A 14593-nucleotide genomic window follows, 5' to 3' on the forward strand; every position below is an offset into this window, starting at 1 on the left:
ATCCTGTATTTTTCAAGTGAATTTAATTAAAAGCCCATCACAAAGCCTTTCTGTAAAGGTAGCTGTCTGTATTATAGTAAGTCTTTTTATGGTGAGACTGAAGGATTCTCTGTACCTTTTAAGCATTTTCCTTGTTGAAAGTTTTTTCTTCTGTCTGTGAATGCTTAGTTCTTGCTAGTGCTCTTCCCTGCTGCCTACACTTCCCGTCGGTGCAACATAGGACAGCACTTCCTCCATCTGAATCTCTGCTGGTTTTCCTCCTCTGAAATACCAGTTCTCCTGCCTGCCTGGGAAAGTAACAAATCCCAGAAGCTGTGTTTTAACACCGTTTCCCCTGAACGGGGAAAAAAAGCTGTGCTCGCCCAGGAGCAGGGAGCAGTCAGACTGTTTTTTGGTCTCTCTGCGCTGCTCTTCTGACTCTTGCAAACGGATGCCATTATTGTGAAGGACTCCAGGCTTAGATGGAAAGCTGATAACCTGTACTGTAAAATATTTGAGAATCTTTTATGTTACTAGTGTGGTTCAAGGAACGTGGACCTCTGCATTTGAAATAAATACGTGCATAAAATTTGAAATTTTGAAAAAATGTGCATAAAATAAAAATTTGAAAAAACCTGTGCATAAATTTATTGAAATTGATTTTTGTATTTCTTTTTCATGTGTGGTGTGTGGCATCAGGAAAATGGAGAACAATTCCTTGAAAACAAAGTCATTGCTAAAATGCATTATCCCTGTTGTAGAAGTGAGGAAATTGAATTTTCAAAGCCTCTGTGAGCTGTTTTGTCTTCTCCGGAAAAGTACCGTATTAAATAGGAGATTTAGATAAAAGTCAATCATGTTGCACAGAATACTGAAAATGCTTAGTATAAACCTGCTCCTTTTCCATAAGGAGGCTATTTCTCTCAAAAGAATGTAGAACATTAAATATTTTCTGTTCTTTTTCTTGAAATAACTGCCCAGAAAAAGCACTTTCAAAGCAGACATGTCACACAGTGATGAAATTGTCATATGCTGAGAATGTTGGACAGAACTTTTTTCAGGGAATTTCTGTCATTGGTGATGAGAACACTGCCAATTATTTAATGTGTCTCTTGACCAAAACAGAAGCCTTCAGAAATAAGCTTTTTTTTTTACTGGTGGTTTTATGGTTTGGAATGTGTTAAGCATTGAGCTAATCCAGATATTGACTTCTGAAAAGTTTGGTTGTTTCGATGGATCAAGTTGCTTGTCTTGATTCAGTTCTGTAATGGAAGGGCAGATGTAGCCGGTAGCTGAGAGAGAGCTGCAGAGGGTGGTAAAACTCTCTCCAGCTTTCTCCTGGTGTGAAAACTATGTCCGCTATGTCTCTGGGGCTTTTGGAGGGGAGCTTCAGGGGCTGGGAGCGGGAAGCACACATGCCAGGCTAACTGGTGGTGGGACTTGGACTCCTACCAGCTTGGTCCAATACTGTACTATAATCAAATGCTCTGAAAGTGCTTCTTTGCCAGAGATCCTGGACTCTCCTCCCTCCTGCTATCTTCCCCACATTTTGAATGGTGACTTGTGTTCCTCCTTTGCCTCCAGTGCTTCCATAGTAGAACACACGACAAAAGTAATGCTGTTTTGTGGTTGTGCATACATGCTGGGCTTTGGTGATTCCTGTACAGAATGTTTTTAGGGACTGTCAGGTAAAAGATGGGGACACACACACACACAAAAACCCCAACCACAAAACCTAATCAGTGGCTGAAGCAGTCTTATAACAAATGAGTTTACCAGCTTCTTTGAGTACAATAACCTTCCTTTCTTCATGGAGAGGTGTGCAGAAACTCACATTATCAAAAACGCTTCCATGCATAGTATAGCTTTAAAGACAAAACAAAAAACACACAAAAAAAAATAACCAAAACAACTTTGCTTTCCTCGATTTCTGCAGAGATAAAAGATTGTAAGATTCTGGAATTTGACGATTTGCTATTTTTTGTGTCTTTGGGATTTTTTTTCTGTTGGATCTTGGGCAGGGGGGAGTAGATGCTCTGTTCTGAAGTGTAAATTGCATGACACCTTGCGGGGGGGGGGGGGGGGGGGGGGTTTTTTTAACCTTTGTAAATCAGCATTTACTGGGTAGATCTTCTGCTTTAAAAACCTGTCCTGCATCCCACCTTGACTCTGAGCTGTTGTGGCAGAATGTTTGTGGTGGTAGACTGTACTTTCTTAGACAGTATTTCCTGTCGATGTGCATCATTCCTCTTCCCTGAAATCTCCCTCTGTATTTTTCCCTCGTTATTGTGATTCCTCAGCTGACACAGAAGATGTGTGCATTGTGGAGAGGCTGTTCTCCAGTAGCCTGGTGGCCATAGTTAGCCTTAAAGCTCCACGCAAGCTGAAAGTTTGTCACTTTAAGAAGGGGACAGAGATTTGCAACTACAGTTACTCCAACACCATCTTGGCTGTCAAACTCAATAGACAGGTGAGTAATAATTTTGACTGGGTGAAAACACGGGAAGGGGTTGTGGATCTTATTCTGGCACTTCGTCTGCTGATTGATGTCTCTTCCTTTGGTGACAGAATTGCTGTTTGAAATTAACTTGTACTTTTCCAACTGTAGCTTCTATATGGCATCTCAGTACTTATATATGGTTAAGTATTTTTGTTTCTCTGTTTATGTATTTACTTAGGAAAATGCCCTGAGTAAGCTGGGCACGCTTTGAGTAGGAGGTTGGACTAGAGAACTCCTGAGGTCCTTCCCAGTGTGAATCATCCTGTGATCCTAAATGTGAAAATATGTGAAACTGACAATTTCTGTTCAGGCCTAAACTTTGTTATCTATTCACTTCTTATGTTTTTAAATACAGCTTGCTGAATTCTTTTTTTAAAAAAATGAAAAATTTCACCAGTTCAGTGACTCTTTTTTTTTGAGTTAAGTACCTGGAAGCATAGTTTGCTGTATTACTAAATCATTAGTAGGCTCTTCTGCAAATACAGACTTCTGTCTTCAACCAGTTCATTCAAAGTAGAGAGAATGGCATCTGAAGGAGAAAATCTTCTTAGTGTCTGTCCCTGCCCCCCGAAAAATCAGATGTGGGAAGATGGATTCCTCTTTAAAATCATAAGGGGAACAGTGGCTAACTTGATTTCTGGCATAGTGAGGTAGCATTAGATGAGTAACGTCTTGTTAGTCATGCAGATGTAGTCTACGAAAGTGTAAATGAGATGTTGAAGGACTTAAAGTTTAAAAAAAAGAAAAGCCCCTCACAAATGATTATGAGTAAGTAGTAGTCTCTATAAATGGTTAAAAAAAGTCTTGTATGTTTTTTCTGTTTAGCCAAAGCAGAAAATTATTTCCACATGTGAATTGGCCTCTTTGGGGGAGAGGGGGTGCGGAATACATAAGGGCAGGTACAGAGTAAGAATTAAATAGCTTTAAATGAAGGCTTCTGGCTTGCTGACTTAAACTAGTAGCGTAAGTCATTTGCACTAGCGTGGCTGAGAGCAGTCAAGTGCACTGGTCAGTTCAAGTGACTGAGTGTAGCATTGCGCTGTTGAAGCCTTGTCAAGAGGTATAGCTTGTGTATCTTGTGTATCTTCTGTCAGACTTATTTCTTCCCATCAGGTAGGTACAACCTTTTCTCTATTGGAAGGTACCTACTGCATTTTTGGATACAATTCTTTTTAGGATTGATAAACTAATACAAACTCCAGTTTGATATCGGCATTTCGTCCTCTTTCCCATGTCTAGAGGCTGATAGTATGTCTGGAAGAGTCTCTTTATATACACAACATACGAGACATGAAGGTATTACATACAATCAGGGAGACACCTCCCAATCCTGCAGGTAAGTATGTTGTTAGAAGCTAGCATAACTCTGAAAAGTGTATTCTGTGTCAATGTATGACATTTCCTACAGGGAACTGTAGCACTGTTAATTCTACTTGCAAATAAAGGTAACAATTAAACACGAGTGTTGTCTTAAAGCCTACCCATTTAATCCAGGTGAGGTTTTTGAGACCAAATAGCAGACTCTGCCTTAAACTGCATCTTCCCAGTATTTTAGTCTCCTAGAGTGGGTGTGTTGAAATGTTAGAAGGAAGTAGTAGCGATACAAACTGCATTTTGTCAGCACTTGGTATAGCTAAAGGCTTTGTCAGGTTAAAGCTTTAGGAGTCATGGCAGACGTGGGAAATTCTACTGCTTAATCAGTTGTTGTAGCTCTATTGGTATTGTTCCTTTTCTACTTTATATTTAACTTATGCTAAATAGTTGAATATGTTGCAGGTTGACTCTGAGATTACTCATCCTTGTTCTGTTTCTGTTCATACCTTGCAAGGATAACTTGAGTTATCTTTCTGATTCTGTGTTTGAATATTACAAAGTTTTGCTGCGTAAGTCTTGAAATTTGCCTCTTTCTAATTCTGTTTCTGCATCCCTTCTAGGGTTGTGTGCTTTATCAATAAACAATGATAACTGCTACCTGGCTTATCCAGGAAGTGCAACCATTGGAGAAGTACAAGTCTTTGACACCATCAATCTGGTAAGGATCTTTGTGAATGCTGTTTCCACTTCTAAAGATGCAGACTTTGGAAATGACTTTAACTTGCTCAGAGAGGAATTACTAGACACTCGGGTTCCTCTATGTCAGTTTGCGGTATCTCTTAACAGCTAGGCTTCACAGAACGTCGGTGAAGAAGATAACAGACGCTAATATTAGATTTGATGAGTAGAGTTGGGCAAATCAGTGGAGCGAAGTAATTTCTGTTTGAATTGTCTTTTAAGTATCCTTCTACTGCTTGTAGTCTCTATGCATGTGCTAATGTGATAATTTTATGTACTTTCACTTAGCAGTTACTGAAACAAATATTGAAGCTGTTGTCCATAAAGTAAGACCCATATTTGCCTCAAATGCTCTTAAATATGCAGTCTTAAGCTGCAAACGTGTAGCTTCTAACCTGTACTGTACTAAGGTTATATTTTATTGATTCACTCCTGCAGAGAGCTGCTAATATGATCCCAGCTCATGATAGTCCCTTGGCTGCTTTGGCATTTGATGCAAGTGGTACTAAACTTGCCACTGCATCAGAAAAGGTAAGGTGGCTTTTTATTGACTTGCCGAGAGTGATAAAAATGAAATTTGTTCCTAAGCGTTTTAAGTAAGTTTAAATGTGCACAATTCCATGCGCAAGTGCCAAAAAAAGAAGGCTTACAGTTATAATGGCAAATCTAAGTTAAGAACCGTTAATGATATTGGACACAATTTCCATGCCGTGAAATGTTGGGTAATAAGGTTATTTAAATAAACACATTCTAATCTGGCTGTAATCAGGGCAATCCTCTAAACGTTTCTCCCTTTAGTGCAGGATACTTATTAGAAATTAGTTGTGTTGTTTTGATGCTGTCTTCCTAATGAAAACAAGACAGTTAAAGTCAGAATAGAGAGAAGTGTCTTGCCAGTCTTTGGCACACAATGACAAATTGTCCATCTAAGTTGTATACATTGGAAAGTCTGAAGCCTCTGCTCTTTGCGTAATAAGCTTAGAATATAAAGGGGTGACTGATGGCATCTGATAAAGGCACAAAGACATCCAGGTGACTGTACTTGTGGTACTTGTCTAGTGTGGTCATTTTCATGATCAAATATGATAAGAAGGGCTGTTCTTGATGCATAGCTTGTTCTCTACATTAGTAGCTCCCACCTCTTGTTGTTTCTCTACTCTTCAAACACATCCTACGAACAAGCTCCATAAATACTTCATGCTAGTATGTGGTGTGCATCAACGGCAATAAGTTAACAGCAAAGTGGTTTGCTGCTTGTAGTTGTACTCTGCTCACTAGAGCTAATACACAATGAACGAACTTGAAATGATAAATTTATTTTTTTTCCTTTACAGGGGACAGTAATAAGAGTGTTTTCCATTCCAGAGGGACAGAAACTCTTTGAATTCCGAAGGGGAGTGAAGAGGTAAAGTTCAGCTGGGCTAATTATCTGAAGCTCATTCCTTATGGTAGATCTCCCAGTATGTTCTGCAGTTGAGCTGGCATCCTGATTTTTGCCTGTTTTCATCTTCATTCATCCCTGCCTGTACGCTTATAACAGTTTCAGCTTGAATGTCTTCCAATTTCATTCCTTTGGACTTGACTATTCTACAAATCAATCCTGTCAGAATTGTACTCCCTCTTGCCTTTTAAAAATTTATTGGTGAGGGAACTTGTTTTAAGTGGGTCACCTTTTGTAAGATATATTGTATTCTTGTGGCAATGGGAGGCAGTACATCTAATATTCTCACTCTTCTAAATCCTTCTAGTGCTTTGATCATTGATAGCCATTGTGAAATGGTACTATGATTTGTGGTAGTAGTAACTCTAGTTCTACTGTACTTTATACAGAGGTGAGACTGAGTTCAGATTGTTACTAATTGACCCCCATATCTGGTACACATCAGAGTTGAACATCATTAATGGGGATCTTGTTCTTGAAGTGCTTTAGGCAGGTGTCAGAGAATGCAGAATGCTTATTATGGAAATGTTCTTTTTTCTTATCTGCGAAGCAGTGGTGACTGAGAAATCTGCTAAATTATTAATAAAGCCAAATACTTTGCGAGTCACCTGCAATCACTGACGGGAGAAGAAGAGCAGGTGAGTCTACCATGCAGCCACTGTTCCTCCCAGCTCTCACAGTACAGCTCATGTGAACATTATGGAGCTCCTGTGGTGAATGTGCAAAAAGACTCCTACCTACCAAAATGGAGAAGTAATATTCTCATTTAAGTCAATTCCCATGAGTTAGTTAACACTAGCTTTCTTCTTACACCAATTGGTACGGTACTAGAATGTCAAAAATAATGCTTTGTTGTTTTTCCTTTCTCTTTTTTCCCCTAGGTGCGTGAGCATCTGTTCGTTGGCTTTCAGCATGGATGGCATGTTTCTGTCTGCATCCAGTAACACAGAGACGGTGCATATCTTCAAACTTGAGACTGTGAAAGAAAAGTAGGTTTCAGAGGTGCCTTAGATTTTTCAAGGAAAAGGCTTTCAAATTGATTATTCTCAACAGGATGAGTTCTCCAAAGTGTGGACAGACTCCTTTTGAACATTTCTGTAAAGTAAAGGGCATGAGAAGTCACGTATGAATCAGCAGCTGTAGCTGAGCTGCGTACTGTTCTCACAGTGAATAGAAAAGGTATTTCTGCTGAAGAGAAATTGGCCATCCTTGGCAGAGGAATGTGGAGCCATTTTAACCTTTTCAGTTACATTTGTGTTTCACCTCTTCTGACATCCATATGGGAAGAACTATCTCAGCAATGCCTTCCATCTGCCTATAGGGCTTTAAAAGGCACTAAGCTGTAAAACGTTCCTATTTATGATTTGAGAGGACAGTCTTACATTTCTGTGGAAGTTGTTGGAAACAATGATTTGCTTAGTGATAAACAGGTGAATGAAATCTTGAAATGTAGCACTTTCCAGTAGATCTTGTGCTTGTATAATGAACCTTATGAAATGCGGTTTTATAAGCAGAAGTATCAGTTTACAATCAAACATGCTTAAATAACAGGCTGAGGGTATTGTAGGACACATTGTGCCCTGTAGCATAAACGGAGTGCATTAGAGTCCTCAGGGGTGTTAGTTATTTCTGAAGAGAAACAAATAGCTGCTCAATATCTTTAAAAATAAACACTTTGAAACATATTTTTACACACCTTTCTCTCTAATGTGAAGGCAAAGTTGGTCACTTTTTTCTTATGGCTTGTAGACCTCAGGAAGAGCCTACAACCTGGACGGGTTACTTTGGAAAAGTGCTGATGGCCTCAACAAGCTATCTGCCCTCTCAAGTAACAGAAATGTTCAACCAGGGTAGAGCCTTTGCTACAGTCCGCCTGCCGTTCTGTGGGCACAAAAACATCTGTGCACTTGCCACGTGAGTAAAAAAAATTGAGCCTGCATTCACCACCTCTCTGGGTTGCCATGTTGGGCTGTGGAGAGGCTGACACTGTAGAACATAACCTCATCTCCAGCGGAGCGGGTAGTACGCAGAGCAATGGATCACCTGTAATCATTTCAAAGCCTCTTCCAGTTTAAGAGCAATGTGTTAGAGCTAACACCTCACAGCCCTGTGAGGGGAGGAGGGAAAGGCATAATATTTGGATGAGAATAGACTATTTTTAAGTGTTATTTAAAGATGTCTCTTAATTTTGAAAGAAGAATGTTGAGAATGGACCCATGGGCTTATGGCATTTGCTTCCATTAGTGCTAGGGGGAGTGATACTGTATGTTATGTTAGTGAATTGCAAAATTAGGCAATCTAGACTAACCATTAAAGAAGTCTTTGAAAGCAAATTCGTATTATTCTTGTCCCTAAAACAGTATAGTATTCGTTAAAGTTAATTCTGAGGACTAAATCTAATCTTTATTCTGTCTTCACCGAAGGCAGGTCCTACTTGGGGCAGCTACCAAAGCAATAAGCTGGGCAGTAGTAAACTTAGTTGTGGGGGTTTTACAGTTTTTATGCTAAATTGACTTCATGTCTGTACTCTCACTTCTCTGATCTCAAAGCACCCTTTAAGCAATAATTAAGCCTTGTAACATTTCTGAAATAAGTAAATATTTCCCGTTAGAATATTTGTCTCTGGAGTTGCACAAAGCTTGGTAACAGGATAGTGACTTCTGAATCTGTTTTACTGCGTTATATATAAGTTGCTTGATTCCTGTGGCATCCCATTAGCCCCAAAATGTGGTTATGCCTTACTTTTTTTTATGCACAGTTCTTTCCTAGGTGCTCCGTCTAACTGTTAACAATGTTCCCTGTCTAGAATCAAGAGCGTGGAAAATAATGGCTTAAAATCATGGGAGGGGAGGAGAGTGTGCTGATACGAAACTGAAGTTCTTATTAATCTGTTGCTCTCCCCTAAACCTTTCTAGAATCCAGAAGATCCCTCGTTTATTGGTGGGAGCTGCTGATGGATATCTCTACATGTACAACCTAGACCCTCAAGAAGGAGGAGAGTGCACACTAATGAAGCAGCACAAGTAAGTCCACATTAGCTGAGGACTGTTGTATTTTATTTTTTCACAAAATACAGTTTGTTCTTAAACTTAGTTCTGTTCTGCAAAGGTTTAACTTAGAACAGCTCATTTCTTTAAACTACTCTTTTTCCAGACCTCTGACACAAATGAGTAACTTCAGAATCCCCCTGCGCCTTCCTCCCTAGTATCTTCTACACTAAGCACCGCTTTACCAGCAGAAACTTAACACTGTCTGATTGCAGTGAAGGATCAATCGCTGTTAGCTGTATGATCCTGTTTCCTCTTACTTGGCAGTTTGAGTTGAGTTACTTAAACAAGAACTTGAAACGTCTGACACCATCCTCTTCATCAATAAATGAAGCAGTTAGAGATGAAAGAGGTGTTACTCTGACTTCACAGAGGGGAATCTGGCCTACGAAATTTTCTGTATTGTCTCTGCCAGTGTCCTTATTAAACTTCCTTGCATATAGGTCAGCCAGCTAATGTTCTGTAGCAGTATTGTAGAACACTTAAGGAAAATATGACAAGGCGTTTTTTAATAAGGTTTGGCAGGAAAAGCTAGGGTAATATAGTTGGATTACTTACGTGATCAATCATAGAATTAAAGCCAATAACTCACGATGATAATTCAGGTTTGCAACTTTGGTCAATCTATAATACTGGTCAAAAATCATACCTTTATCTGAACATTTTAAGGTATGACCTCTGGTTTCACTTGTAGATGAAGTGAAGTCTCAGAAGGAAGTTTTTATCAAGGTCTTAATCTCTAAAATGCTCTAATACCTTCACTAGAGGGTTTTCTGGTTTTCTAGTATATGTGTGTGAAGCAACTGCTTCTGTTGTGGACAGAGCTCAAGAGACAATCTGTAACGTTGCTGATTGGAATGGTTATTTCTTTTAATCATGTGCTCTTGTTTTGAGTCTTTTGTAGCATCAGCTGCTAGGATTTAGATTCTGACGCCACGTCAGGCAAGCACGTCGCTGATGTGTCTTCAGCGTTAAATATGAAGTGTTGTCAGATGCCTTCTTGACAGACCTCTGGAATGGAGGGACCAAGTTCCTCCTGTTGCATGTGTATATGTATTATTCTTGCACATCTAATGAGATACTCTGCTGTAGCTGTCAACTAAAGCTGTATTATGCCCAGGTGGATCACCTCTCCAGCTAACCTCTCCTTGCTTGGTAGGCTCGATGGCAGTATGGAGCCAGCCAACGAAATCCTGGAGTCTGCATCCCATGACCGGCCGTTGGTAGCGCAGACATACAGTGCCGCTGTGACTAAAGGTACATATGTGCCTTCCTCACCCACAAGGCATGGTAAGGAGAAGGCTGGAAATGGGGCAGAGAGCACCTCTGCGTATTGCTTCATTCTAAATGGCTGCGTGAGCACGTCTGCTTCAACGCTGAGCTTTTCATAACTGCGGGTGTGATGTGGAGCATTGGTGAGCAGTAGGAAAAGAGCACTTGTGGTGTACAGTAGCCTCCTATAGACGGATCACTCATCTTTGCTACTTTGAGTAGAACTTTGTCTCAAATTGTGGTTGATTACTGTAGTGATAGTTGCAGCACTTGCCAAATGGTTCTTGAGATGCCCTAACGCAATTACTTCATACAGGAGTTCTGCACCCAGACCTCATGCAAAGCATCTGAATTATAGCCCCCCACACACACACCCTTTTTTTAACAAGGTTGATAAGTGCTCCTATCATTCCTTTATGGGAACAGCGAGCTTTTAGCCTGATTTTCTCCTCTGTTAAACTGAGAGGATGAGAATTTGGTTAATGCTGCAGCTCTCCGAGTGGAGCTTCTACCATCTTTGTATGGCATTCAGGTCAGTGCTTCAACTGCAGAGGAAGGACAGTCTGCATGTATAGCATCAATACTGCAGTTGCAGCTGTAATGCACGGGTGGAGATTAAGAAAAACATCAGCCCGCCCAAAGCACAAGTATGCGTTGTGCACATGCAGAGTAGTTTAATTTTTGATCGTGAACTGCTCTTGGCTTGGAGAAACACGGTCATGATAAAAGCAAAAATAGGGTGGCAGTAAAACTGTTGAAAGTAATGTCTGGTACTTCAGCTCTAATCATCCACTTCGGATCCAAGCCTTAGTTTGTGCTGCTGACTCCCCAACTACTTGTCCCTTTTTCTCCAGCCTATACAGATGACCTGGGTGCCGTGGGTGGAGTTTGCCTGGAAGATGAAACCAACTCACTTAGATTGGACGAAGACAGTGAGCATCCTCCCATGATCCTTCGGACAGACTAAACTTTGACCTGTGAACTCACTCCTGAAGCAGAGAACACTGGCTTGATGTTTCTTGAGGAATCTCGTGTTATGCTGCTATGAACTTTGACATGAGTTGGGAGAGAGGATGACAGACTCTTACAGTTTTAAGTCGTAGCTGTAGTTCTAATTCTACACAATTGGAAAAATATATGGTTTTCAATTCAGTGGCTTTTAATCTTGCTTATCTATTTTAGCTGTGGGGGTTTTTTTGTTGCCAAAACCTGCTGTTTGTGCAGCCCTCAGAGCCTACTAGCTTTGCATGCGTTCATGTGCCAAGCAAGCATAGGAGGGGGAGAGAGAGAGAAGCCACTTTATAACAAACCCAAGTTTGTATTTTTTTTATATATGTATATAATATTTAGCTTATATAAGGAAGGAGTAGAGAAGTGGTTCTGGAAGCTGAAACTAGTTCTGCACTGACAAAGGTCCAAATGGTTTCCTGTGCATGGGCTTGCAGGCATACCTAGTGACTGACATGCAACCTTTCAAATGCAATGGCCTAGTTTTTTGGGTTCTCCCTCCCCTTTCCTGGACCATTTTGTTAATTAAAATTCCTTCTGAATGTTGTGTATTTGTGGGACTGTTCTGTTTGTTGGGATGGAAAACTGGAAGTGTTTCCCTGCGTAAGGATATAGAATATAGAAAGTGCCTTTATAGGGAAGAAAAGGAATTGCTGCAGGAAGAAAGCTAGAAGGAAGGAGGAATTGCTAGAGACTCTTGTTTGTACCCCTTTTAGTACTTGCGTGTCTATAGCCCATAGTGGCTGATAAGCTTGTAGGGTTTTTTTTAGAGAAGACTTGGAATGCACTTTCTTTCTCTCCTGTAGATTGTCTTATTTCCTTGGCAGAGTAGCAATAACCTTTTTTAGACTCTTTTTTAAATTATCCGAAGCAAGGATTCTGTCAGGCTGGATGGAAGTCCCTGTAGAGTATGGCAGCCCCACTCTTTAAACAGCCTTAAGACTTTCAGCTGGAAGGCATAGCTCTCAATTCTTGCTTCTCTTCTGTCTGGGGCTGAGTGTACTGCTCTAATAGTGAAGGTTCATGATTTTTTTTTCCTAGATACTGATGTAAATATAAATGATTTTGAAAGATTAATTTTCTTCTGGGTTCTCTTCTGCTGGATAACAGTGCTTTGCTTTTTTAATTTTTTTTATTTCCCCTTTCATCAGAGTACCTCTTGTGATACACTCCAAGGACTGGTTGTCTCTTTGGCAGTTTTGGAATAAATCCTTAACTGCCCTGACCCTGGCTAGGGCTTTCCAAGGCTGAGCAGTGCTGCAGGCTATTTTTAGGGTTGTAACGTGCCTTTTCTTAAGTCTTGGGTAACAGTTAGTGAGCAAGTGATTAGCAAAGTACTTGGTGAGTATTACTTTCCTTTGCCAAAATGAGCCTGCTTTGCTTTTTGTGTAGCAATGTGGGTTGCTTCCTTTCCCTCTACTGACTGCTTGCAAAGGAATAAAAATAAAAACAGACAAGGAAATTGCAGATCTCGAGAGAAGGACAGAAGCTGAGTACTCCAGCTACGTGTGAACTCCCTACCACAGCTAGACAGTGATGTGCTCTTAGGATTTGGTGCTGTTAACAAGTCTTCTCTCAAGCAATAGCAGGCAGTGGTCTTTGTCCCCAAAGCCCTGTGTGGGCAGGTGGGCTTCCCCTTCCTCTAAAAGTGCAGAAGATGGTGGTAGCCCCTGCCAAGAGAGCTGCCTGTATCAGTGAGGCTGCTGTTAGTCCGTGTATGTGGAAGATGTTCTTACACAAGCACATGTGGAAGAGAAGGGATCAGGCTTGTTTATTCGCTGAAAACCTTTGACTGTCCTAAGTAGTTGGCTGGAGCGGTGTCCTCTCCAGAACCCAGCACATTGAAATCAAACCGCTGAGCCATGCTGAAATCTCGCTTAGTCTCTTGACTTTAAGCTCTGGCTGACAACTATGGTCTGGAATTACTTTTTTTACTGCAAGTGCTATCAGCTCTGCTGTGGAGCTCGTAACTGCAGAGTAAAATACAAGTCTTGAAGTAAATATAAGCTCAGTGAGCTTTGCTGGCAAACTGAACCGCCCAGGAGCTGTCAGATGTCTGCTCGCTCCAGACTAAGGCTGGTAACATTCCTGATAACGTACTTGGAGGCTTGGTGTAGACTCCACAAGCAGAGTTAGCAGTAAACATGCATAAGCAACACAGGGCTGCTAAGCACACGAGTTTTACAACTCTTGAGTGTTACAAAGGCCATGTTACATAGTAAGATATACCCCTTAAGGTAATTACTAACTTTTATTGCTAAAAATTGACAACATTTATTGTACTAATTTTACCCCTTTAACTTTTGCACCTTACCTTCCACAGGTGAGTTAGAGATCCTATATTCACTGTATTTGTGTCTTCCATATGCTGTAGTATGCTCCTACTCCTGAGCCACAGACTGACTGTTGAATCGCTGTGCCCTGCTTGGTTCACTCTTAAGCAGAAGCTGGAAGCCAGTTGAAGTATCTATCTTTTTGTTGTTGTTGTAACTTGGAAAATCTTTTTAGAGAGCAAAAGTATTAATATTGTGGGATTAGCGACCAGCGTGGAGCAGGTGGTTTCTGGTCCCCACTGACAGTGTATTTAAGAGTGGTGACAGTAGTTTGTCTTAAGTTCATTGCATGAGTATATAAGCTTTTTCTCAGATAAAATATGACTAATATCATTTCCCTCTGATGGCCTTAGGCCCTCAGTAACCACCCTGTTGTGGTATGCTACCAAAGTTAAAAGCCTTCTGGGTTGGAGTTTCATCCCAATGACAAAGATGTCTTGGTTTTGTTTTTTTTTTCTTAAACATACCAGAAATGCTGTTTGCAGCTGCATCCTCACCTGAATATGGAGCATATGATTGCACTGTTACGCTCTGTGGATCAGGTGGTGTCTAAACACTTCTATTCTGATGGTCTAACAGCCCTGGATTCCCCAGGGTAAGCCAAGGAGGCTCTAGCCCTGTGCGGTGGCCATGGGCTTCTAGTCAAACGATACGGGAACACCTATACAGCCCCTCTCGTTTTAGACTGACCTTCGTTGGAAGGACAGTGTTTGTTCTGTGACAGTGCATCTGTCTCTAGGTACAGGCTGCACTTCTTCATAGCTTTTTAACTCAGTAGGGGGTTGGGGGCAGAGATAGACAACAGAAACAACCAAAGCTGGGGAAGGGGGAATACTTAGAAACTTGGAATCCTAAACTCAGGTCTTAGATTGCAGTGGGATCTGTTCCCAGCGAGTACCGTAGGGACGGAGCTGTTTCTCTTGATGTGCAAATAGGTAATGAGTGTACATACTCTGCTGCT

The 14593-nt window shown here is 40.8% G+C and overlaps 1 protein-coding gene across 1 annotated transcript in view; it reads left to right on the forward strand.

The window, feature by feature from the left end:
• The window catches only part of WIPI2 (WD repeat domain, phosphoinositide interacting 2), a 26196-nt gene extending 12759 nt beyond the window's left edge, over positions 1-13437 (forward strand). The window contains exons 3-12 of the mRNA XM_009320079.1: positions 2280-2449; positions 3719-3815; positions 4414-4511; positions 4970-5062; positions 5866-5936; positions 6854-6961; positions 7722-7886; positions 8888-8995; positions 10179-10276; positions 11146-13437. Coding sequence (XP_009318354.1) covers positions 2280-2449; positions 3719-3815; positions 4414-4511; positions 4970-5062; positions 5866-5936; positions 6854-6961; positions 7722-7886; positions 8888-8995; positions 10179-10276; positions 11146-11258 — 1121 coding nt within the window. The 3' untranslated portion in view covers positions 11259-13437. The remainder of the gene's footprint in view (positions 1-2279; positions 2450-3718; positions 3816-4413; positions 4512-4969; positions 5063-5865; positions 5937-6853; positions 6962-7721; positions 7887-8887; positions 8996-10178; positions 10277-11145) is intronic.
• The last annotated feature ends 1156 nt before the right edge of the window (positions 13438-14593 follow it).

This window comes from Pygoscelis adeliae, unplaced genomic scaffold, assembly GCF_000699105.1.
Source record: "Pygoscelis adeliae isolate BGI_AS28 unplaced genomic scaffold, ASM69910v1 Scaffold242, whole genome shotgun sequence".
NCBI classification, from domain to species: domain Eukaryota; kingdom Metazoa; phylum Chordata; class Aves; order Sphenisciformes; family Spheniscidae; genus Pygoscelis; species Pygoscelis adeliae.